At 40.4% G+C, this 27,273-nt stretch overlaps 1 protein-coding gene across 1 annotated transcript in view; it reads right to left on the bottom strand.

The window, feature by feature from the left end:
- LOC132380153 (protein shisa-6-like) overlaps positions 1-26,715 on the bottom strand; it is a 568,432-nt gene extending 541,717 nt beyond the window's left edge. The window contains exons 1-2 of the mRNA XM_059948780.1: positions 26,591-26,715; positions 25,175-25,898 (exon numbers count right to left, since the gene is read on the bottom strand). Coding sequence (XP_059804763.1) covers positions 25,175-25,734 — 560 coding nt within the window. The 5' untranslated portion in view covers positions 25,735-25,898; positions 26,591-26,715. The remainder of the gene's footprint in view (positions 1-25,174; positions 25,899-26,590) is intronic.
- Positions 26,716-27,273: the final 558 nt, after the last annotated feature.

Here is a 27,273-nt window from a genome sequence, read left to right as displayed (position 1 = left end):
CGCCCAAAAACAGACAGTACACCATATGCGATTAAATGAGTACAATTTATAAAGGTTACTATAACTAAGTGATTAATAACAATACAGTATATATGAAGAAAAAATTAAAGAAAAGGCGCCAAACTTATCAAAGTCCAAACCACTTCGTGCACAACCGTTGGAGCTCAATTACTGAAGTCTTCTGGCCACCATTCGATCCCCTCCGAACTCCTCGACTCGCAGCTCAGGACCCTCCGAACTCCTCGACTCTCCAAACAGCTCAGGACCCTCCGAGTGGTCAACCAAGCACATCTAGCTTCATCCCCCCCCCCTCGGAGAATCTCCCGGCCTCGGACCCCCCTTTGGGGTCCGATCCTCGCCCAGCTTAGAGCATTGCGTCCTCTCTCTCGACCCCCTCGCGCCGATCTGCCCAAAAGCCCGTCAACAAAAGCTTACAGACTCAGAAGAAAGAACATTAATCCCCATTTGGTTTACAAAGGAATACCATTCTCGTTATCAGTAAATTAGCATTCCTGCTAGTTAACAAAAAGAAGAAACCCTCTTTACACTCTCCCTCCACCAAATAAAAGTCATGTCCTCTTGACTACTAAATAACTCGCCACCTTTCCTGCCAACACACCGTAACCCAAGCACAAACAGTGACATCTCCTCCCCACACAGTAACCCTCACGCCCTGTTTTTCAGGCGCTACTTAGGCCAACTATCTGGGAGTTCCCTAACCCTTCTGAGACCTCCGTACCCCCTCACCTAAACCCTTCAGGCTCGGACACAACTGGGGATACCTTGGGCCCACTACCAACTCCTCTCTCAACCTCTCACTCATGCCCCACACTGCACACAGCTAACCCTCCCCCGCTACACCTGACTCAATGGGAGAAGGGCCAAAGGTCTCTTCCTCAATCGAGGGAAAGTCAGCAAAAGGCAGCATGTACCACACATCCAGCACATCATCCATCGAATCTGTATTCTTCCTCATTCCTGTGATCGGTAGCTGCTGTTTGATCTTCTCCAAACAGAAACACGTTGCCTGCACTGCTCCCGCAGTCTCTTCAGCCTCCTGTTCAGTATTCACTGCACTTCTCTCCAGCTTTTTCTTCCTCATGACTTCTTCCAGATCAACTTTCAGGTTTTGCACTTCATTTGAACGGTCGATGGTCATCTTCAGGTTCCCTTCAAGCTTCCGCTTCTCTCTTCTGAGATTCATCTGTAATTTCTTCACCTCCGCAAACTCCCCTCTCCGGGTTCTCAGTTTGCTATTACCCTCAGTCAGACAACTTTCTTCATTCTCTCCATCTTCATTTCAAACTTGATTCCGTAGAGACAGTCTCTCACGAGCTGCGACCTTCGCCAGCCCTGGCACGTGTCCCGAAAACACTTTAACTCGGTAGATCTCAGCTGCTCCTGCAACGACCTCACTTCATATTCTCCTGAGGCAAATCCAAATACCAAGAGATCATCCACATACACCAAAACTCCAAACGCCTCCACATCCCCTATGGTCTTCCACCTGCCCCACAGGAAGGTTGCAAGGGCTCCAGATATGCCCTGTGGCATTTTTTCGGACCCGAAGACTCCTAGGGAATTTATAACGGCCGTCTTCTCCTTGTTGGCCCCACTCATCGGGATCTGGCAACATCCACTCCTCAGATCCAGCACCTTAAACCACTTCACACCACTCAGACAGGCCATCGCCTCTCTGGCCCTCAGGGCCGTATTCTGGTCACTGACAGTGCGCCTCTTCAACGCAATATAATCCACACACACGCTGCCTACATCTTCCACGGCTGTAGGGGCCAATCGCCGCAACCTCTCTCTCTCCGAGGTGTCTTCAGCAGTCAACTCCCCTCCCTCGTGGTATTTCGCAGCGTCCACTAAGAGGGTCTCACCCTCAGATACTTCCCCCAGGCCGTACCACCACTGGCTCTTGTTTGAATTCGTTATCAGCCCAATGCTGCTACACACGTCCGCACAAGCAGCTCGAAACCCTGGGTGCATCGACAATGCCTCCAAACAGCATTCACCCGCCTCCTCCGGGCAGGCCCCCAAGCGCACCAGCAGGATATTGGTTCTCTCTAGAACAGAAACGCTGCCCGTCTCAACAGGGTCCGGACACATCAGCATTAACGATTCCTGAACCTCAGTCTCCTCCACATTTGCCTCTAAGAACTCAATTTTCACTGACCAACAACTGTCGTCTGGATAATCACCGGCACTGGTACCCCGAATCTCCAGTGTCCTCAATGTCGTCAAGGGTAAATGCTTCCAATAACGGTTATGAAACAAACTGTACAGCAACTTAACCGGCGCCCCGGTGCCGAGGATGGCTTTAACTTGACTTCCATCCATCCGTAACAACACCTGTGCGCTTGGTCCCTCTAAGCCTTCAGGAATAGAGTCTGCTCCTTTCGGGAGTTCCTTGGTACATTGCTGGGAACGTGCTCCCCCAGAGACCCCAGGCCGTTCCCCCACAGGGCCTCCTCTAAGTTTCCCGACACCTCTCGAATCAACGGAACAACTGATCCCCTTGACAGATCCCCTTTGCACCACAAGCAATTTATCTGCCCCCCTAGGCAAAAAGGGATACCCTAAAAACTTTCCACCAATCTCCTGCCACGGATATGATAAGCCCCCCAGCTGCGGCATTTGACTTCCAGTCGAACCACACGCATTTTCCCACACTTTCCCAGAACTGGCAGCGGTCACTTCGAGGTAATTGCGCCTGACAGTTCTAACAAAGTCACCAGCCCGCCTACTCAAACTTTCAACCCGTCCCTGTTGCTTTTCCTCAGCCAAGCACTGCCACTCACCCAACAACTCCGCCCACGCCTCCGCCCCTTTAGGGCTGGACATTATTCCAATAACTGGGCGGAGCTCACCACTGATGAAACATCCCAACCTGTCACTCCTCAATCTCCAAACAGTACGGACAACCCATGGTCCCACCACCATTTCGTCAGCCAACAGCAACCACCCCACCCAACACACACACCGCGATAACCAGCAATCGCACACCAGCTCTTCGCCGCAGACACAATTTAAAGAGCTTCCACAGAAATCAACCCCGGACGAGCACCCCACAATGTAACCCCCTGGGTCGCCTCAGGCTCGCTCAGCTCATTTCGTCTAGGGGGAGCAGCCTTCAGCCCCGCCAAACTGGGTAATCAGCTGGTGTGGATGCTGTGTGATGTCCCCGCCTCGCCCAAAAACAGACAGTACACCATATGTGATTAAATGAGTACAATTTATAAAGGTTACTATAACTAAGTGATTAATAACGATACAGTATATATGAAGAGAAAATTAAAGAAAAGGCGCCAAACTTATCAAAGTCCAAACCACTTCGTGCACAACCGTTGGAGCTCAATTACTGAAGTCTTCTGGCCACCATTCGATCCCCTCCGAACTCCTCGACTCTCCAAACAGCTCAGGACCCTCCGAGTGGTCAACCAAGCACATCTAGCTTCATCCCCCCCCCCTCGGAGAATCTCCCGGCCTCGGACCCCCCTTTGGGGTCCGATCCTCGCCCAGCTTAGAGCATTGCGTCCTCTCTCTCGACCCCCTCGCGCCGATCTGCCCAAAAGCCCGTCAACAAAAGCTTACAGACTCAGAAGAAAGAACATTAATCCCCATTTGGTTTACAAAGGAATACCATTCTCGTTATCAGTAAATTAGCATTCCTGCTGGTTAACAAAAAGAAGAAACCCTCTTTACAGGAAGATGATAGCAAAATGCCAGTAAGTGTAGAGAAAAATAAGGTTGTTTTAAGAAACCTGGAGATCTTAGAAAGTGAGGTCTTGCTTGAGCTAAAAAGGCTGAAAGTTAATGAATCTCCAGGGCCAAACAACATACAGTATATCAAAGGGTACTTAAAGAGGACTGTGGTTATATATACAAACTCCTAACATATATTTTTCAAAAGTCATTGAAATCCCTAAGGACAGTGGAAAAGTGTGTATAGAACTGAAGGAGACAGCAGAGGTACTTAATGAATACTTTGCTTCAGTATTCACTATGGAAAAGGATCTTGGCAATTGTAGGGATGACTTACAGTGGACTGAAAAACTTGAGCATGTAGATATTAAGAAAGAGGATGTGCTGGAACTTTTGGAAAGCATCAAGTTGGATAAGTCACCAGGACCAGACAAGATGTACCCCAGGCTACTGTGGGAGTCAATGGAGGAGATTGTTGAGCCTCTGGCAATGATCTTTGCATCATCAGTGTGGATGGAGAGATTACGGAGGATTGGAGGGTTGTAGATGTTGCTCCATTATTCAAGAAGAGAGAAGAGATAGCCCAGGAAAGTATAAACCAGTAAGCCTTACTTCAGTGTTTGGTAAGTTGATGGAGAAGATCCTGAGAGGCAGGATTTATGAACATTTGGAGAGGCATAATTTGATTAGGAATAGTCAGCATGACCTTGAAGATGTGACTAAACACATTGATGGAGGTAGAGTCGTAGATGTAGTGTATATGGATTTCAGCAGGGCTTTTGATAAGGTACACCATGCAAGGCTTATTGAGAAAGTAAAGAGGCATGGGATCCAAGGGGATATTGCTTTGTGGATCCAGAACTGGCTTGATAAAGGCGGCAAAGAGTGGTTGTAGATGGGTCATATTCTGCATGAAGGTCGGTCACCAGTGGAGTGCCTCAGGGATCTGTTCTGGGACCCCTACTCTCGGTGATTTTTATAAATGACCTGGATGTGGATGTGATGGGATAGGTTAGTAAATTTACTGATGACATGGAAGTTGGAGATGTTGTAGATAGTGTGGAGGGCTATCAGTGGTTACAGTAGGACATTGATAGGATGCAAAACTGGGCTGAGAAGTGGCAGATGGAGTTCAACCCAGATAAGTGTGATGTGGTTCATTTTGGTAGATCAGATATGATGACAGAATATAGTATTAATGGTAAGACTCTTGGCAGTGTGGAGGATCAGTGGGATCTTGGGGTCTGAGTCCATTGGACACTCAGAGCTGCTGCACAGGTTGATACTGTGGTTAAGAAAGCATACAGTGCATTGGCTTTCATCAATCGTGGGGTTGAGTTTAGGAGCCGAGAGGTAACGTTGCAGCTATATAGGACCCTGGTCAGAACCCACTTGGAGTACTGTGCTCAGTTCTGGTCGCCTCACGAAAGGAAGAATGTGGAGACCATAGAAAGGGTGAAGAGGAGTTTTACAAGGATGTTGCCTGGATTGGGGAGCATGTCATATGAGAATAGGTTGAGTGAACTCAGCCTTTTTTCCTTGGAGTGACGGAGGATGAGAGGTGACCTGATAGAGGTGTATAAGATGATGAGAGGCATTGCTCGAGTGGAAAGTCAGAGGCTTTTTCCCAGGGCTGAAATGGCTCGCATGAAAGTGCACAGACTTAAGGTGCTTGGAAATAGGTACAGACGAGATGTCAGGAGTAAGTTTTTTTACTCAGAGAGTAATGAGTGCATGGAATGGGCTGTTGGTGGAGCTGGTGGAGACAGATACGATAGGGTCTTTTAAGTGACTCATGAACAGGTACATGAAGCTCAGAAAAATAGAGGACTATGGGTAACCCTTGGTCATTTCTAAGGTAAGAACATGTTCATCACAACTTTTTGGGCCAAAGGGTCTGTATTGTGCTGTAGGGTTTCTATGTTTCTATGACTGGAAATTGTTCCAGTAAATAGGAAGGGTGACCACACTGACCCTGGTACCTATAGACCAGTAAGCTTAACATACATCGCAGACAAGACAATGGAAACAGTCATAAAGAATGAAATGGAAAATTAGCTGTTAAGAACAGGCATGTTAGCAGAAAGCCAGCATGGCTTCAGAAAGGAGAAATCATGCTTTAGTAACATGCTGGAGATCTTTGAAGAGGCAACTAAAATTTATGATGACAATAGAGTGGCTGATATCATTTACTTGGATTTTCAGAAGGCTTTTGACAAGGTACCCCATGAGAGGTTAATAATCAGATTACAGAGGGTGGGGATTCAATGTAAGCTGTGAAAATGGGTGCAGAATTGGCTCAAAAACAGAAAACAATGAGTGATAATGAGGGGTTCTGCAGGGATTGCTTTTGAGGGCGCTGCTGTTTTGAATCTACATTAATGATTTGGATAAGCACATAATAAATAAACCAGAAAAGTTTGCCAATGACACAAAATAAGGGGGAACAGGCTGATGACATTCAGACAGCTGAATCAATACAGTGAGATCTAACCAAAATCCAGATGTGGGCAGATAAGTGGCAGATGAAATTTAGTGTAAGTGTAAAGTATTACATATAGCATGTAGAACTATTAAATATAAACATACAATTGAGTTAGAAAGTGTATTGTACAAGAAGAATTTGGGCGTCCTGGTAGACTCATCACTTTCAACATCTTGATAATGCACAGAAGCGATTAGGAAGGCTAATAGAATGTTGGGCTATATAATGCCCCCACTGGAGTTCAAGTCAGGAAACATCCTCCCTAAGCTGTGTTATGCACTTGTGAGGCCACACCTTGAATACTGTGTACAATTTTGGCTTCCATATTGTGCGAGGGATGTGAAGACACTGGAGAGAGTCCAGAGAAGGGTGACTGGACACATTCCAGGTCTGCAGGGTATGAACTTGGAAGAAATATTGAAAGAATTAAATCTTTTCAGCCTGGGTTGACATAGACTGGGAGGAAACATGACAGAAATGTTCAAAATTATTGAAGGTGTAAGTAAGGTGGATGCCAGCTGCTAATTCAAGATTAATGCATCACCAAGGACACAGAGCCATAGGAGGAAGCTGTTTAAGGAAAGATTTCAAGCTCACACCAGGAAGCATTTCTTTACATAACAAGTTGTGGACCCATGGAACAAACTATAGTTGTGTAGTTGAGAGTAGTACCTTACAGACTTACATATTTAAACTCATTAGTTATTTCAACACACTACGTGAATAGGAATTTGGCCATCTTTGATGGGCAAATGACCTGTTCTTCTCAGAAATGTTCTAATGTCACAAACCAGTCATGTTCTGGTCTCGAAACCAATGTGATCTATCAGAGAATTGGAATCATGAGCAGATATTCCAATTCATAGGATGTAACAAATGGTATTCCACAGGGATCACAATTAAAGCCAAAGTCATTTAGTCTTTTTTTAACTGCATACATTTAGAATAGTTTAGAGCCTGAACTATTAGCTGTATTTATTAGCAACATAGTTGATGGGTTAGTAGGATACACATTCAAGCTTTCCAATTAGACAAGAATGAGAGACATAGCTATTTACTTTCCAAACAACAGTTTTGTCTTTATCAGTTTACAATAATTGAAGCTGATTTTTTTTAAGTTATAACATCTCTTTTCAAAATTAGCTTTTAAATGTCACTGGAGCTTATTTTGTCAATCCATGGAAATTTAAGGTTGCATTTTCTCAGAAATGAATAACAAACCACCAAGAGAATGAGGATTATGTTTTTGTTGTATTTGTAAGGGTGATTATACTTAGATTTAAAAGCATTGATCCAAGGCAAATTGCATGCCCCTTATGGTTACATTCTCTCAATCTCTTCGCAGCAAGCCATGTTTTCCACTGTCAAATTTTGAGTTGAGGTATGTGATCTATACCTCAAAGAAGCAGATGTTCTGAGGTTTTAAAACAAGCAGTAGCTCTGGGTTTTGTTCTCAACTAATATTGAAATATGCAAAGAGATGTGCAAATTTACAATCAAACTGTAACAATAGTGTAATTTCACCTACTATTAATGCAGTGTAGCTAATTTACAGAAAGTGTTTAATTGGGTAGTTAGAGCCGCCAATTGATTTTTCCACATCAGTCAAGAATTAAATTTGTCATTAGTTGACATTGGAAAAATTAATTATTTTAAATTCTAATAATATTTTCTTCAATTAGCAAGCACAAAATTGTTTGGCCTTGATTCTCCCTGCTTCATTTGAAATTCTGCTATTTATCAAGTCCTTCTGTTAAAGACATTTACTTTCATGAATCATTTTTATTTCTGTAATGAGTATTCCACTCATGGCCAGGATGTTCAAAAATATATATAGGTCACTAGTATGGTCAGCATGAGACCATCAATCAACTGCAGGCTCTAACAAAACCCCGATAATTTTCAAATTCATCCTTAGCATTAAATACTAATATAAGACCTGAAGTACTAGCCCTCTGTTTTCAAATTTCAACCTTTACACAGAGCATACTTTGAAAAAAGGCAATCAAAATATCATATTAATTTGTACTAACTCTAATAACTGTAGCAAACGTGTACTAAATAACATGGAAGAAAATGTTTCCTTTTGGATGAATGCTGGTGGATTTGTCCTGGGTTTTCTGTAGGTAACCTTTATTGATTACAAATAATGAATTACTGAAACTAAAACTAACATGGCCAAGAAGGGATGGCAATTTGTTTTAGGTAACTAGAATTTAATCCAAACCTGTTAAAAGGGTGGCATTAGAGTGGCACGATAAAACATTGCATGATGGGCTCTAATACTCGGAGATGGAAAGTGGTATTCATTTCATGATTTCTCTACCTCTTCTTTTTCCTTATGTCCATCACAATTGCTATTCAAACTTCGATGGTAGTGTTGCACTCCAAATAGAGATACATGCTGAATCTCAATACAGTCAGAAATACATTACAGATTGGCCTTTTAAGAAACAAACTAATTAGGATTAGAGACTGTCAAATACTCCCACTTCCATCCCACGACACAGGCACACAAATAGACCTTAAGAACCATTTCAGAAAATACCAAGAGAAACCAACAAATTATCTCCACATGAGAGAACATGCTTAGCCATGTTGGCAGAGGTCAAAGAACAGATCATTCAGTGGTGCTCTCAATGAATACTTAAGCAGTTAATTAACAGGAAACAGTATGAAGCAGACAGAAGCTATTTTGATTAGGTTGGTTCACTTTGAACATTGGAGCACCATGTAAATTCTTAAAAATCAAGCGGTAGGAACTGACTGCATCTGTACTACAGTTTTAGTGATACTGATGACATCTCATAGCCAGGAAGCTGAACTGGTGATATAAGACTAATATTATTTTTCCAATATATTGCACTTCCTTATAACATGGATAAGATAAGCAATAAGATATTGTACTGTCAAATATAGTTGGTAATGGAAGGGATTTAAAGCTGTAATGTCCATCTTGGGATATTTACCAAAAGCATTCTCATAACTATCTGGAACCCAAGAAAGAACGGTCTGAACTGAATGAGAGTTTTTTGCTATACAATCTATTTTGTTTAAAGCTGACATTTTTCTATGGAATTCTCTACTCATAAGTAATCAATTTAACTTTCTAAACAGTAGCAAGCAATGAGCACCCATGCACCTCATGCTCTTTGGTGGGAGTGGATTATTACCTAATTTTTCATTATCCAGCACTGGAAATTTACTAAAAATGTTCAACCCTTCTATTAGCATAAAGTTTTCCATGTTTATTTTTTTCAAAACCCTTCATCATCCTGTTAAGAATTTTGGTTGCCATTGCCTTTTACATAAGAAATTAAACTTGGATTTTTATATTAAAAATGCCAGCTCTTCCAATGTTTTAAACAAAATAAATAGACTAGCTGCATATCTTTAAATGAATAGGTAATAATTTTCATTCCTTGATTGTAAATGCCAGTTGTAACAGCTGCCCTCTCTTGTCAGCAATGACTAAACATATGCTGGAGATTCAAGTGACACATTTTACAGGTCCAAAAAATGAATGCACCTGTATTTGCTCCAATCTAATACACAAGACTGAAGATTTGCCAATTCATGAGTGGGATATTTATAGGCAGTTTTATTTATCAAACCAGTGAACAATGGTTTTGAAAATATTACCTTAGAGCCGTGAACCTTTGGTGGTCGTCATTTATCGAAATAAAGAAGAAAATGCACATTTTCTGAATGTGTCCTGTGAGGGGGAGCGGAATACAATGTGGTAAGGTAGACTGAGGGCTAGGGGTTGGGGAATCATGGAGAATAGAAAGTGAAGGAGTCAGGAATTGGTCAATTGGGTGTTGGAATTTGGCTTGCCATGGAGTCTAGGAATTTGGTAAGCAGGAGAGGCATGGGCTTGGGAAGATTTGAAGTTAAGGAGATCAGAAAAGCCTTGGACAAGAGAATCTCAGAGAGTTTAAGAGTCATTGGGAAGTTGTTGGGAGGAGGGCTGCTGGGTGGTGATTGATTATGAAGGTAATGTGTCATAGGGTAAGAAGATGGGTTGATGAGAGATTTGTACAATGGAGAGGTTCCAAAATAAAGGAATTTGCATGACTGGGGTCCTACCATAGAGTGGCACTATTAAAACCTGGATCTTGCATGCTGTCCCCAAAACAACATGCATTAATTTCTCTGGCATCCTGAAGGAGTGATGTCATTTAATATGCCCCTGATATGGAAATAGTGTCTGATCTGTTAAGTGATCATAATTGGAAATTACCAGTTGAATTTCAAAGTGCTGTAATTTAACTTGGAAACAGTTCCCTCTACACTCCACTTTAGGAACAAAAGAAAAGATTTTGCAATGTATTTTGCTGAGAATGCATAATAAATGTGAATTTTGGCATTTCTGTGTAATATATTTAAAGCATTCTTTTCATAACCCACATTAGAGTTAAACTGTATCATTGTTCTTGTCTGCTAATTAAAATATTGCTAATTATTACTTCAAATGGATCAACATAAAATATGGAAATGAATAAATACCCTAACTATATTTGAGAACCATGAAGTAAATTAATTTAGAAATTTACAGTTTGATTATTAGTTAATTTGAAATAATTAAAAGTATCACCAAATTATACCTCAATAAAATAAACAGTGATAGAGCTAATATGGGAATGGTTGAAATAACTGAAAGCTTGTGCATTTATCAGTGACATCTTTCATCCTTATTTATTGACAAGCCTTGCTGGTAAACTCAGGGTATTGCCACGTCTCTGTAAGCAACAAAAGCATTAGGCAGCATCTGAGGACAGAAATGGAGAGTCGACATGTTAAGTCAAGACTCTTCATTTGGGCACGGATCGGGACCTCCACAGATACTGCTTAGCCCATTGGGTTCCTGCCACACCTTGTCTGTTGTCTCTTGTGTCTCCATGTTAATACAATGCAGGCAATAAATAAAATGTTTATGGTTAGTTAACTCCAAGCTTGAGTGATAAAAGCTTATCATTTATCAAATGATCTCAGACAGCAAAACAGAAAAGACAAGGTCCATTCAACCTAACACACTACATGAGTTCCAGGCACCAACACCTTCATCGACCCTCATTCATGAAGCCTCATGGAGAAAGTTAAACAGGAGAAAGAGGTGAGAAATTGAGCTCTAATCACCAAAAGCTGTCAAGTTTCAGAACAGTGAAATATCACAGCCCTTTTTGACCACCTTTCATCCGTAAATTGATGTGCTCACAGAAACACATCCAGTTTCATTTTTAATCGTGCACTGGATTTCTGCGTACTTGTAATAAATCCCAAGGTCAATAATTTTCAGCGAGCAGAAGTACTCTTCACATCTAACCTATTTTATATTAGGGACACAGAATCAGGAATAGGGCGCTCAGTCTTCTGAGGCAGTTAAGCCATTCAAGATATTCATGGCTTATCCATGTTCTTAATTCAATGATTCTTAAAGCAAGCAGCTAATAAAAATGTAACAAACACACATTTAAAGTGGTTAATTGAGAAAACACCTGCAAATCTTTTCTCAGAGAAAGGTTTACTCAACTCAATTGATTTTTAAAAATTGTTAACATATCTATGGATAACCTTGGAAGATCAAATAACCTGCCCCATTGGACAACACATAATCCTACTAGAATTTTAAAGATCATCACTAAGCCCCCTTTAACCCATTTGTCCATATGTGATGAAGTTGAAACTTTCTAAGTTTCTATTAAGTATCTTTAAGTTAGGTAGCCATGCATGAAGTGTCATGCAAATCATTTACATGAATTCCATATCAATGCAAGTAGATAAAATCAAGGTGCTGTTTTTCATATGTGATGGAACTAGCATCCTACCCACTTCTACAATTATTTGTGTCTCCTGTGACGAGCTTTCAGAGACTAATGTATTATAACACAAGAGTTCCTTCCTCATTCACCAGCTTTGAAAAAGCAATGGTACACAACATTTGGCAGTGAACCTGCCACTTGAATTATGCATCTGTATTAAATGCTATCTGCCAGAACCATTCCTTCATTGTATCCAGTCGAATTGATTCTGTCTAAGGCTATTATATTTGCATGCATCTTTGTAGCTTTTGCAAACTTCTTCTGATGCCTCCATTTTTAAAACAAAAGGAAAGAAAATATTCATTAATTAATGTTGTTATGTTTTGTAACTGCAAAACATTAATTCAAAGGAAGACATGTGAGTCCAAGAATATGGGTTTAACTTCATGTTTAGTTTAAGCGAGACATGCCTGTAACATGTGGTAGTTTTGGAGACATATGTGTTTCATGCATTTATACATATAACTCATAAATTAACAATTAAGCAATATATTAAAATGTTACTCAAATAACTCAGAAATATTAAATACACAAAACTCCTCCCTGCTTAGCTATAAAGAACTCAATGGAGAATGCATCCCAACTATATACACAGTATGTTATATAATTCATCTACTATATACAGACATCCACAGCTCAGTTAATTTTAAATTGTCCCATTCAGGCCTAAAGATTCAATCACTGTGGAGGATTTCTTACTCTTGTGGGATAACATCTTTCCTGACAAGGGGAATCATTCTGCTTGGCAGGTGAGACTTGTGGCTGTGTAACAATCTCAAGGTTCTGGGACCTCATCTGTGCTGGTTGTAGGAATTGACTCTGAGAATGCAGGAAATGGTTCTGACAGCTATGGAACCTTTATTCTCCTTTTCAACTTCTTGTCATTCTTTCTCTTTTCTATTTTCTTCTTTCAGGCATGTGCATCTTGATCTTGGAAAGGTACATTTAGTTCACTGAAGTATTCTCTTATTAATACATCGATTGCTCCCTTAATGATCTGATCTCTCCCCTTAGTTTCCTCATCCACAACATCATCTGAAAATTCTCTGATTTTGTACCTCCATTGACTCCTTTCTTTTTGGCCTTCTATTCATCTGGATGAGCTTCAGTCATTGTACCTACTTTTACAAGCAGCTTTTTGTCTCCCATGTAAAGTTCATGCAATAACCTTAATACATGCGGAGTAGATTCTGGTTCTTTATACTCAAAAAAGCTGAATGCTTGTAACTTTCCTGAAGCTCCTTGCACTCTCTTCCAGCTTAAAACCAAGGCACATTTTGCAAGTAACTGCCTGATTAACATATCAGAAGGTTTCTCGGGTAGAACATAATATATTACTGCACATACAGGCCCTGTAGCCCACAATGGTGTGCTAACCCTCTAACCTACTCTAAGATCAATCTACCCTGTCCTTCTACATAGCCCTCCATTTTCCTATCACCATGAGGCTATCTAAGGGTTTCTAAGGGCCCTAATGTATCTGCCTCTACCACCATCGCTATCAGCTGGATCAGGACATGGCTCTGGTGCTGAAGGTGAGCTAATGTGAGATGTGGTAGGTGAAGAGAATGGTGTAAATTGACGTGCTGGGAGCAGATTTTTGGATACCTTTGAGCTCCTGGAGAATAAAATATGGTGGACCTGATGGGAGTGTGTAGGACACAGTTAACCATCATGTTATCTCTCTCTTGATGTGTTGCCTACAAAAACTGTTGGAAGTGGGACCACTGCCTTTGTCACATTCATGAATCCTCCAAGTAGCATGGTCCTTCCTTGGTCCAATATGAGAATGGCACCATTACTTGTTTGTATACTGTTACACAATAGTTCATGGTATTTCACATGGAGACACTTCTGGCATCAACCAATACCATTCATAATCCACTTTCCGTTGGCTTCATTGGAGGAATGTGACATGCAAATGACGGATGGATCTCCAGTCAATTTGTAGTTGTCTCAACCAATCATGCTTCTACAATGCTGGTGATCCTGTCTTTACCATGTACAGGCTTAATGTGGCTTGTTGGTTGTTGAATTTCCCTGTCACGAATGCTATCTTTTCTCCAGTATAAGTTCTTAGTTAGATATCTGCAGGCTTAGTTTAATATCCTTGAAATGTCATTAAAACTCATTTTGCAGAATGACTGAAGCAATCGAGCCAGTGTTCAATTCCATTTTAATTGACTTCCATTCACTTCTAATGTAAGTCACAGTGCTTGTCTATTGTTAGTTTTTACATTGTAAATCTCAAGGCTAGCCAGCTCTGTGTCCCTCTCATCATTATTAGCTCTTTCATCAAGAGCATGCAGATTAGTACTCTTTTTGAAACTGCAACTTCATTTTTTATCTTTTTCTCTTGCCAATGCAATCTATGTATATTTGTCTGCTCAAAATATTCTTTGGATGTGTCCTACTTTACTGGAATTTCTACAAAATTCACCTTTCAACCCGCATTGGTCTGGTGTATGTGAGCCCCTGCCACAACAGTAACACAACTTGTATGGCCTGGTTAAAAAATAAGTCCTTAAATGGAAGAATTGTGGATTCAATAAGAGTGAGTACTAGGTGATAATAATCTTTAAAGAAAGTTGCAAATATGGCTAACTAAATCAGAAAGTTTCACAGGTTTGATCACACAACAGATAGCTGGACGTTATAAACTGAGCAAATTGAATAGCATTTTGAAGCAAACAAAACAGCCAAAGAGAAATGACTATCAATTTTGCTGAATGCATTGAGTTTAAAAGCATTCTGTTGCTTCAAAGTTTAACTGCTCCAACCAAATCAGCAGAACTGAGTTTTGCTGATATTGTCAAAGTAATGCAGGAACATTTAGAACTGAAACAATTGTTAGTTGAAGAGCACTTTAGGTTTCATAAGTGGAAGTGAAAGGAAGGGGTACCATTTTAGCATACATGACTGAATTGAACGAGCTGCCTCTTTCATTCCTGACCATAACTCAATTGCATTCTTGTCTGTGGTTTCCAGTGAAACAGCAATTTCAATAGCTATTTCAAATGTGAGTTGTGCTTCAGTTAGGAACCATTTTTGAATTTTTTTGTAATATTCTACAAATTGAATGATTTCTCAGTGCATCATTATGTCCATCATTGAACTGAAAATTCCCAGCCAACTCGTTCAATTCAGCCACGTACGCTGAAATGGACTCCTCTTCCTTTTGATTCTGCTTATAAGACCTAAAGCACTCTGCAATCAACAATGCTTTTGATTCTGAATGTTCTTGTATTACTATGACAGTATTAGCAAAGCTCATTTCTGCTGCTTTGGTTGGAGCAGGAAAAATTGGAAGCAAATTAAATCCTTTTAAACCCAATGCACTCAACAAATTTTGTACTCATTTCTCACTGGCTATTTCATTTGCATCAAAATACTGTTCCATTTCCTTAATATATAAAATCCAGTGTGTATCTGTTGTGTAATCAAATGTGTCAATCCTTCTGATGTAGCTAGCCACTTCTGCTTTTTATAAGTAATACTAGCACTAGACACTCACTCTTTCTGAACCCACAAATTCTTCCATTTATTGATTTTTTTTTAACTCTACAGTTTCTGCGCATTCTCGGCTCTGTATTTTACAAGCATTCCTTGCTGTTTTCTTTCAATTCAAACTTCTACAGGTTGATTGCCATCTCAGGCTCATGTTAAATATAGCTCATTGGAAATGTCATGTTTTGTAACTTCAAAACATTAAACTAATTCAAAGGAAGACTCAGGAGACAGGGAATGTGGTTCTAACTTCATGATTACTTTAAGCAAGGCGCAGCATATCATGTGGTAGCATGATGGCATATACAATCACATATTTATACATATAACCCATAATGAATTATTTAAATGAACAAGAATGCTTAATCAAACAATATATTTACAATATTACTCAAATATTAAATACACAACAAATGTTTACTCCTATAGATTAATACAAGGGCTCAGACTATTAGCAAGTACCATCTCCAAGATGTTCCTTACTAATATAAAATTGGCCTGCAAGTCCCACAAAACTCAATCTTGTCGCTTTTCATCAGTGAGCTTCATCAGGGAATGCGGAGGCATTTATCATCCAACAATTTTGTTATTTTCCCAAATACCCTAGCAAACATTTTCTAGAGGCCGTGCTGAGTCTCCAAAAATTTCTTCTCAGCCAAGTTACCAATGGAATGTATTAATCGTGATCCTTTCTAGAAAATTCTTTTCAACCGTGTCAAGCAACTCATCTTTTAATTTCTTGACAATTTTAATAACAAGTTCCTCAATACTCTCTGATGTCCAAACAATAAAACTATACCACTCGCCTCTATATATGTGAACAGGGAATGCAAAAGCCATTCCCTACTTATTTGTTGATCTTCAGGTGAATTCCGCTAGAGTCAGCAGCACAATCCTCTTTAAAAGTATGAATCCTAGCTAGTAATAACTTAGATTCAAAGATTGCACGCAACATATCTTTGTTTAAAATAAGTGCAAACAGCTCCCAGTACCCCAGTTCTCAATGCCTCAGACAAAGAAAGTTAAAATCTTCGAATTGTGCTTTAACTATTTTTGCACGGCGTAATTTTCAGTGAACTTAAAGAACGGTAAATACTATGATTGGATAAATGCACGCATTAAAGGAGCAAAGATTGTGTTGTATGCCACATGGATAACATTGCTATGATAAGCCAACATCCTACAGAAGGAGCCCATCTGCTTATAGGTTTAATTTGAGGCTTGTTCAGAGCTATATATTACTAACATATTTTCCTGTTTTTATCAAATGTTCTCAAATCTGTTATTGTTTTTCAACCTTCAATTACACCCCTCCTCCTTTTTATCCTTGTGTACAATATTACGGATCAACATCTTGTGCAAATATACTGCTTGATTGTTCAAAAAAACCAAACCTTCCTGACGTGGAATGGTATGTGATACTGGTTGAAGATAAAAACAATTCTCACTGTGAAACAAAACTTCAAACTCCATGAACTATATAGAAAAGTTTGTTAAAAATTTTAAAGGTCTGACAATTTATATGTATTTTATGTTTAAATTAAAATGATTGATTTTACATTTCTATTATTAAAAAAAGCAATATTCTTGTGGCAGATGTCCCTCCAATAAGCAGGTGGGTTTTATAGTCTGGCAATTTGATAGATGTCAATCTCTAAAATGAAGAACTGAAAACCGAAAAGATGTTGAATGGAGCTCAAAAGCTAACATTCCCTGTGCTGAGTTGAGCATGTTTCCCTTCAGTTTGGTGTGGCTGGCAGTTAATTCAGCCAATGTCTTGAGTTACGGACATGGCTATTCACAGAACACTGATTCTATAGAACCTGCTTAATCCAATTATAAAAGGCTATATTTCCTTATTACAACTTCACACTCCTAATTGAATAAAATTAAATAAGAAAACACATAATACTAATACACTGTCATCTCAAAATAACTGATTGGAGCAGGGATTGGTTAGTACAGGGATAAAGTGGGAAAGAAATGAAAACAGAAAGGGGCAGTGAATACACTGATAGAGAGCAAGGCACTTTCGATGTACAGTTCTCACCACTGTGATTAATAGTCCTCATTTAATGCTTTGTGCCTTTTTATCTTTATAACTTCCTTGGAACCAAAAAAAAAATCCCTGCCCCTAACCCACTCTGAAGTTTCAGCGTTTGCTGTCTTTGTGGTTTTATTTTGGGAGCTGTGGATTGGCCGGTCAGCATGTCTGCTGCATGTCCCAAATGAAACAGATGAAGTACACAAAAAGGATCTGAATCTCCAGTACTTGCTTCAGGAAAAAAACGATGTGTGACGATGGGTAATTTGTGCCAAGAGTTATTCAACTGTCATGCACTGCAGCCATGTCTTATTTTTTCCATCCAATAACCTACTTAAAAGATATCTGATATTTAACGTTTGCCACTTCTGATGAAAGGTTATGAACCTGAAGTTCTGAAGTTCTAACATACATTCTCTTCATATGTGCTGCCTAACTTGCTGAGTATTTTCTACAGTTTTTCCTTTTTATCTCTAAATAAAAGGGGCTCTGGGGGAAACTCAAACACAGAAAAGCATTGGGAGTGGATTGTGTGAACCCTAAGGTCCTGAAGACGTGCACTGAGCAACGATGTGGAGTTCTCCAATGCATTTCCAATCTGAGTTACAGCCTGGAAAGGGTCCTGACTGTGTGGAAGACATTTTGTGTGCTCCCAGTATGCCAAGCAAAAGTCTTGAATGGCTACCGTCCAGTGGCTCTGACCTCACACATCATGAGGATCCGAGAGAGGCTGGTCCTGGCTCACCTCTGACCCGCGGTTAGATCAGCTCTCGATCCCCTGCAGTTTGCCTACCAGGGACGCTTTGGAGTTGACAACGCTGTCACCCACCTGCTGAATAATCTAGTACCATTTGATTAAGCAGGGCAGCACTCTGAGAATCATGTTTTTTGATATCTCGGGTGCCTTCAATACCACACTGCTCGTTAATGGGGGGAAGCTCCATTCAACGCAGGTTAGCACTTCCATTGTATTCTAGATAATGGACCACAGTTACTGCAGCTTCAGACCTGTGTGTCGGACATGGCTATAAGCAGCACTGGGACCCCACAGGGGACTGTTCTGGTTCCATTCCTGTTTACTCTGTATACTCGGACTTTAGATACAACACTGAGTCACGTCATCTGCAGAAATTCTCTGATGACTCAGCAATAGTTGGGTGTATATAGGGAGGAGAGGAGGATGAATACAGGGCCCTGCTGGAGGACTTCGTCAAACTGTGCAAGCTGAATCATCTGCAGCTGACCATCAGTAAGACAAAGCAGATGGTGATGGACTTTAGGAAGACTGAGCCTGCACTGCTCCCTGTTACTGTTGATAGTGAGGAGGTGGATGTGGTGAGAATCTGCAAGAACCTGGGGGTGCACCTGGATGACAGACTTGAGTGGAGCTCCAACACAGAGGCTGTGTACACGAAGGGCCTGAGTCGTCTCTACTTCTCGAGGAGAGTGAGGTCCTTTGGAGTATGCAGGCCTCTCCTTTACATGTTCTACCAGTCTGTTGTTGCCAGTACAATCTTCTATGTGGTGGTGTGCTGGGGCAATAGAATAAGACAACTGCACTGCTCCACAGAGCGAAGTAATTCTTACCCTGGGCTATTAGATTCTATAATGAGTCAACCTATAGCCGAGGAAGTGATGAACCCCTCCTGTTAGACTGTTTGAGGTAACTTTTTTTTATTGTTTCTTACTTCTCTTTTAATATTTGTATACCTGTGCACTTGTAATGCTACTGTGACACTGTAATTTCCTCTGGGATCAATAAAATATCTATCTAAATATGCATTTTCCCACAGGCCTCATTAAGTAAGTTTTACTTTGCACCTGTGCATACAGGAATTTATGCACATGACAAAAAAATGGACTTTGAATTAGTGGCTTTGAACAGAATGACTTTTTGAATTCCCTTTTCTCAGCACAGAGCCTTTTTGCATTTATAGTTTCTCAACTGAGGCTCTGACAAATTAACACAAATTGGGAATGGAACCGCAACTGTAGAGAGCTTCATAACTTAGCACAGTTACAGAAGCTGCATTTAACTAACAATCTATAAATTGAGCTACATTCTTCCACAATTATTCTGTACCATATAAAGCTGATCTTATCACCAGTTCTTTAGTGCTATCTATTTAGTGCCCTTTGCTTAAATGTGACCTGCCGGTTACTTGTGCTGGCTAATTGATGGTTAAAGGGTCGATGACTCTGAATAGAGAGTGTATTTTCTAGATGTTTTAGGTATTGGAATAATTTAGCAGTACTACTACATAGAGCAGAGGCTCGATGAGTTTCCTTTGCTAGATGCTCAAAGGGCAGTATGCTGGATGAGGGTGACAGGGAACCCGAAGCTGATCAGCATGCGGATTTATTGATTGGTTTTCTACATTTATGTATTGGAGAATTTGTTCTAATTTTAATTATCTGATTATTTCTCTTAACTCATACTCCACTTTGAGACTAGCAATCCAGTCCACAGGGATCTTTAATAATTTCAGTGACTTTTACTCATTAAATTATTACTGCGCTTCATTCAGTCCCTGCCTATCAACGTTCCCAACGTCATTTTAATCTGTTGTATTTACCATTATTCTGTAAGTTAGACTTTCACATCAGAATCTATCAAAATCAATAATTATAAAATCATACAACTGATACTGAAAGGGATTTACTGCATTAAAATATAAAATTAATTGTCAAGCCTGCCATATGCATTTTGATCAGCATAATTTTTACATTGGGATTGACAAGTGTATAGAAACATACATATTCTGAGGGGTCAGTTAGTTGGTAGCTACACGGCATTGATCTGAAATGTTAACTATTTCTTTTTATAGATGTTGCCTGATTTACAGAGCACCACTGCCCCCTCCCCACCAATACTTTAGTGCACCTGCAGATGACATAAAAATTTGAGGTATCGGAGGTGAGGAAGGTTGTCAGCAGGAAATAATGCAATAAATGTTCAGGCAAAAAGGAATGAGAATGAACAGAGACAATGCCCGATGCAAGCCCCCCACTTCCTGAAAGTGGTAACGCAGAACAATAGGGTGGTGAAGAAAGCATTAGGGATGTGTGCGGCTATAGGCCAGAGCGTAGAGTGTAAGAGTTGGGATGATATGAACACTTCTGAGTCTAAAAATGAATGACTGTCCTTCTAATCACCGAACAATAGAAAGGATGTGGTTGTGCTGGAGAGAGTGCAGAGGAGGTTTGCAGAATGTTTTCTGAATCAGATGATAACAATGTGGAGAGATTGGACAGACTGGGATTGTTTTCCCTGGAATGAAGAAAGCTCAGATGACTGGACAGAAAGGTATAATATTATGAGAGGCATAGACAGACGGGATAGTCAGAATCTTTTCTTCTCACGATAAGAGTATCAAAAAGAAGAGTGCATTGCTTTATTGAGAGAATGGAGTTTTATAGGTGATCTGAGGAATATGTTTCATGATACAGAAAGTGGTCAATATCTCAAATAGGGTGCCAGCAGAGCTAGCGATAGTATTCGTGTTGTTAAGCAAAAAGATCGATATGATCATGGTAGACCAAATTGCCCATTTCTGTGCTCTATGAATGCTGTCTGCCTCGAACTGAACAAACAATCTCATAATCATTGAAGCTATGTACACTACACTGACAGTGAACCAATGCAGTAGTCATTATATATTGTATTCAGTAACAATAGTTCACACTGTTAGAATCTTATGCATCCATTTTACATCACACTGGCAGTATACAATGCTGATTGAAGCTTCACTTGAAGTTATTATAGTAATTTCCATGCTTTGTGCATTATACACCATATCAACAATTTGCCCAGATTTGCAACGCTTTAGGTATTGTAGACCATTTTGACCTTGTACCAGAAAACCTATACTTACTGACTATGTACTATGAACCTTAGTACTTTGGGTATTGTTTACCAATCTAATAATTTGCTATGATTCTTTAGGCACTTTATACTTTTCTGTGCATGAATCAACTTTCCAAACACTGAGGTGTTACTTGTTACACTGAAAGTAAATCAAGATTTCTACAAATTCTGGAATCACACGTTGCCTTGACAGTAGATCAAACTGTATTGTTTGATCTGTATTGTGTACAGTTCTGGTCATCGAATTATAGGAAAGATATCAACAAAATAGAGAGAGTACAGAGAAGATTTACTAGAATGTTACCTGGGTTTCAGCACCTAAGTTACAGGGAAAGGTTGAACAAGTCAGGTCTTTATTCTTTGGAGCGTAGAAGGTTGAGGGGGGACTTGATAGAGATATTTAAAATAATGAGGGGGATAGATTGAGTTAACATGGATAGGCTTTTTCCATTGAGAGTAGGGGAGATTCAAACAAGAGGACATGATTTGAGAGTTAGGGGGCAAAAGTTTAAGGGTAACACGAGGGGGAATTCCTTTACTCAGAGAGTGGTAGCTGTGTGGAATGAGCTTCCAGTAAAAGTGGTAGAGGCAGGTTCGGTATTGTCATTTAAAGTAAAACTGGATAGGTATATGGATAGGAAAGGAATGGAGGGTTATGGGCTGAGTGCGGGTCAGTAGGACTAGGTGAGAGTAAGGTCAGCACAAACTAGAAGGGCCAAGATGGCCTGTTTCTGTGCTGTAATTGTTATAAAAATATGAGTCCTTTTACAGTGACATTCTAGAGCTTACCAAATGTTCTGATCTTTTGAAGCATTGTACGGAGCACTAATGAGTATATTAGGACAATCCATGCATCAAATGTTGAACACTATGCTGTCAATAAACATGGATTTCCAATGCACTGGACACAACCATATATTGCACTGACCGCACAGTATGATTTCCAATGGCGTAGGCTCCATACCTATACTGACAGCATGCTTGGTTATGTTATACATCTATCATCTAGGTAATACAGGAATGGTTCAATTTGGAAATTAATTTTATATACAATAAAATAGAACTTCATAATTTAAGATTTTCACACCTCACACATAATTTTTTTCTAATTTATATTTAAACTACTCACTTATCCCCTTACGGAAAATCTACCTTGACATGCAGAGAAATAAGAAGCTCCTGAAGTAATTTATTAAGTATGGTTTTTAATTGAAAATATTTTGAACTTAACTGAAAAATCTAGCATCCATGCTTAAAGATTTTTAAGTTAATGCTGCTATTGACAGCATTCCTAGAACTGATCAATTGACATATTATTTTTAACTATCATCTTCAATAAATAAAGTCCTTACACTCATAAAAATACGCTTTGCTGGAATTCATAGAAAACCTGAGGTGACGCCCACTGTTTTGTGAGATGGTTAGTTGCTGCAATATCCGTTTAATTCATTTTTGCCCCACACTTTGGTTACGCAAAATACTTACAATCCACAGGGACAAAGGTGGTGTCTTCTTACATGCAAATCAAGGGATGCTGACAGTAAGATGCAAAGCATTAATGAAAGCAAGAATACAAGAGATTCTGCAGATGCTGGAAATCTTGAGCAACGTTCTGGAGGAACTCAGCAAGGTCAGGCAGTATCTACAGAGGGGATGAAAGTGTCCAGTTTAAGGGTCTCCACACAAAGCTTTGACTGTTTATTCTTCTCCATAGCTGCTCCTTGATTTGCTGATTTCCTCTAGTATTTTGTGCATTGCTCAATGAAACCAACTGTCTTTAATTGTGCCACAATTCAGAGAGCAAAACTCAAACACATTGTAATTGTAACATAACTCTGTGATGCAATTACTGCTTTATATCTCTGCTAGCGTAATTCATTCATTATGAAAATACAAGATTATTACAGCTGGTGTCATTTGACTTTTCACACTTTCTCCATCTTTGGCTGCTTGGTGTGTGAAGTTTGCGAAAGTTGGAAAAATAAATGGAAGAATGGCAATCAGCCCAGAGATAATGATGATGTGATTAATAGTTATACAACAACTCTTAGTTTTGAGCCAGAGCTTGTGAAGTGTGTCATTACACATAGCAGTTAAGATATTCTTCTGCCAGCACCTTGCAAAAAAAAAGTTTTTGAGTGTACTTGATTGAGCAGGTATCTCTTATTTTGATGTCAGTTAAATGGGAAGAGGAGTATCAGATTCTGTTTTCCTACATTGAAAATATTGAACCATAAGGTTGTACAATATACTGCTTGTAGCTTTGTAAAGGGCTCAAGATAAGCTCAGAGTAGTACACAGTCCATGTAGTGATTCAATATACCAAAGGCGAGCACACGTGCTCAGTACATTTAACAAAGGTGTACATCTGATATCATCAATGACAATGTGGTAATGTGCTCATGAATTAATTCCACAGTACAAGCAGTTATTTGTATGCAAGTTTTATATGAGAAAATGGGCAGATGAAATTAAAAGCTATGCAAAAGAAATAAAGGTCCCTTTATGCAATAACCATACACAATTCAATGTATAGGATGTTCTCTGATATAATTTGAAAGACAGAAAACTAAAAAATGTATTGACATTTCACATGGAAAATCTCCATCAGTAGTAATAATAATAGACACATTATTCCTTGCACAGTTTCATGTTGCTCTCTAAAGGAAGAATTCTCTTTTATAACTGAGAAGAAATCATAAACATATAGAAAAATTTCTACCAACATATTCTTGGAAAGTGGATGCTGATGATCCCAGACTTTACCTTCTGCTTTGGGCTTTAACCGTCACGCATGATTATAAGCAGTAAGATTTGCCTGAACATCTGATAATTTAGGTAATATAACAAGAGTCAACACAAAATAGTGTCTGTCCTTTTTTTTAATGTTACTTAATTTGCACCTAGAACTAAGCATTATGCTGAAGTGGTTTTACAAATGCCCATTTCCAGACCTTACCACCTTTTAGTGACAGAGATAATTTTAATCTCAGGTTCATTCTAAGTAAGCTTCCCAATAAATCAATATATTCTACCATACTCAGTAACATAGTACAAACCCAATTTACTGGCTATGTAATACATAACCAATTTCAAACTGATCTGTTGACAAGTGAATTGAAAAATTCACTTGGATCACCTTTTTAACAATATTTCAAAGAATTTTAAAAATTCTTCTCCCAACACTTTAAAGTAAATTGGTGGATACCTTGTTTGATTGTTGTGTAGAATTTTGATTTTTTGCGATGTGCCTCTTTTCGATTTGGGTTAGAAAACTTGTTATCTGTAACCCACCGCTCCAAAATCTAAATTCGTTCCTAGAGGTCTCTCAAACTTTGTCTCACTTGAGGTACTTTTTATTATTCCATATCAATACCTAGGCTGAGAGATGATATTCCAGACATTTCCTGAGGTCATCACCCATATTCCTGCCGCATTCTCTATCAGTTTTATGCTTTACTTTCCTCTATATTGATGACATTAACACATCTCCGTGATAGGTTTGGAATGATGGCGATTTTCCTTTGAGAATCTTTGACGAAGAAGTTATCATGAAGAATTCCTTGGAATTTGTGAACACTTGGAAGGCACAATACACACACACACACACACACACACACACACACACACACACACACACACACACACACACACACACACACACACACACACACACACACACACACACACACACACACACACATTTTCTCAATCAAAAGCCAAAAACGTGATCTTACCTAGACACGTTCATTTCACGAGGAGGTCGGGTCGCTTTATCGTATGCAACTTTGGCAAAAACACCAGCAATAATTACAAAGGCGACTACTCCGCAGCTAATGTACACCGTGCTGTTGGTCTTGTCCTTGCTCGGATCGTACACGTTCTCCAGTTCGTCCCGATCTGGGTCGGTGGTGACTTGGATTTCCACTTTGGGTGTCACGTAGTTTTTGCAGCTGTTTTGCTCCAGGCGGTAGTTTTTGTCTTGGCAGCAGTAGCGCATGTAGCAGGTTCCGCAGCAGTAATTGTAGGAAGTCCTGTTGCATTCGAAATCGGGGTCCCACTGACCCGCCACGTCGTAATGACCCCGGCATTTCTCCGAGTGCTGCAGTACCAAAGGCTTCATCCTGTTGATCTGGAGAACCGGCACCACCACCGTGGTATTGATCTGTTGCACCTTGGAAGTGTAGCCCCCCTGACGCCGGGGAGAGGCCAGCGTCCTGTTGTTGCGGGTCCTTCCTGTGCACAGCAGCAAGTTCAGTGGGTCCATGTAGACGAGGAAGAGAAGAAGGTGCTGCATCGCCTTGCTGCTGTCTTCGCGGTCCCCTCTCCAGCGATCTCTCCCCAAGCACAAACTAGCTCCTCCTGCCCTGCTTCCCGATCCCTCCGCTAACGATCAGCTCCCACATGCTCGTGAGCCGAGGCATCTTTCAATCCGCCGAGGAAACAGACGGCTTGAGGTATCTATTTTAATAGATATACACAGTATAAATCAAACAGGAGCGCTCTCCACTGCGGCAAACTGGGTGATCTCTACCCACGGACGAGAAGAAAACAAAAAAAAAGTCTTATTTTTAATAAAGAGAATCGGGGTGGGCTTGTACTAAATCCCAGCGCTCGACCGCGGGCGAAAATTCCTCCGGTTCCACCGAGATGTGGAAGTTTTCGAGAGCATTTTTTTTCTGCCTCTCTCAGAACATCAGATCTTCGGAGAGATATAATCAGTTTCCACTACCCCGGGTTGGTATTATTGATATATAGGAGCAAGGTCGTGGGTTAGGGGTGGTGGGGAGTGGGAGGGGTGAAGAAGGGGGGGGCAGCAATAAGATTTTTTATGCCAGTTACAGCAGTGTCTGATGGAGAGAGATCGCTATCTACATACTAAATATCACAAAAACGGCGCGGCGCACCCAAGCCACGCAGAATAGCATGCATTACATACTAGCAAAATAACCGTTTCTCTGAGACGAGGACCAGCAAATAGAACGGCAACAACTGCTCCGGATCATTTAAAGAGGGGAGACGGGAACTCGTTTATTTGATTTACATCCTCGCTGGCTGAGCGAGTCCTGGGCTGCGCTGGGGTCTGCCATGAATTGGTATTAAAGTGCAGCGGCGAATACTCTTGTAATTAAATAAAAAATGCCAACACTTACCGCGGTGCACGGTTCGCTCTGGTCGCTCCTGGTGGTACTCACGTTGGCACCGAGATGAGAAAACGAGAGAGAGAGAGAGAGAGAGAGAGAGAGAGAGTGGAGCTGAGCGCCGATCCCACTCCGCCTCCACCACAACCACCACCCCAGCAGTCCAACCCACGCACTACTCCCCCCAATCAACCAACGTCACCGCATCAGACCCTGCCTTCTACTTAAAGATCATTTCCAAAAACAGAGGAAAAAGATTCAGGGAGAGAGAGAGAAAAAAAAACAACTGCCGAACGCATCTGGAATGCCGTCCCCCCAGTATATCTGCCACATGCAGAGGCTGACACGGCCGGTTATTCAGAATGGGTACTTCTGGAGCTGGCGTTGAGTTTAAGCGCCTGTTTGCATCTAATCAATAACTAAACAAGCTTAAATCGACCCTTGGTCGATCAAGCTCTTATCTAATGAAGTCTCTGTCTGTAAGGAACTGGTTGGGGCTAATGGAACACTTTGTTAAGAGGCCACGTACTCATCTGACAGTCTCCAGTCCCCAAAGCAAAACTTTATTACGGGGATTTGGAATTGATGTTAAACTATTAGAAACTGAAGCAAATTATTAAAGCGGTCTATCAACTTCACTCATGGGCTTTGATTTTGGCTAATCACCATAAGGCTGGGTAAGTGGATTCGGTGTC

Source organism: Hypanus sabinus, chromosome 23 (assembly GCF_030144855.1).
Source record: "Hypanus sabinus isolate sHypSab1 chromosome 23, sHypSab1.hap1, whole genome shotgun sequence".
Taxonomy (NCBI): domain Eukaryota; kingdom Metazoa; phylum Chordata; class Chondrichthyes; order Myliobatiformes; family Dasyatidae; genus Hypanus; species Hypanus sabinus.
This window is presented reverse-complemented; position numbering and strand designations above follow the sequence as displayed.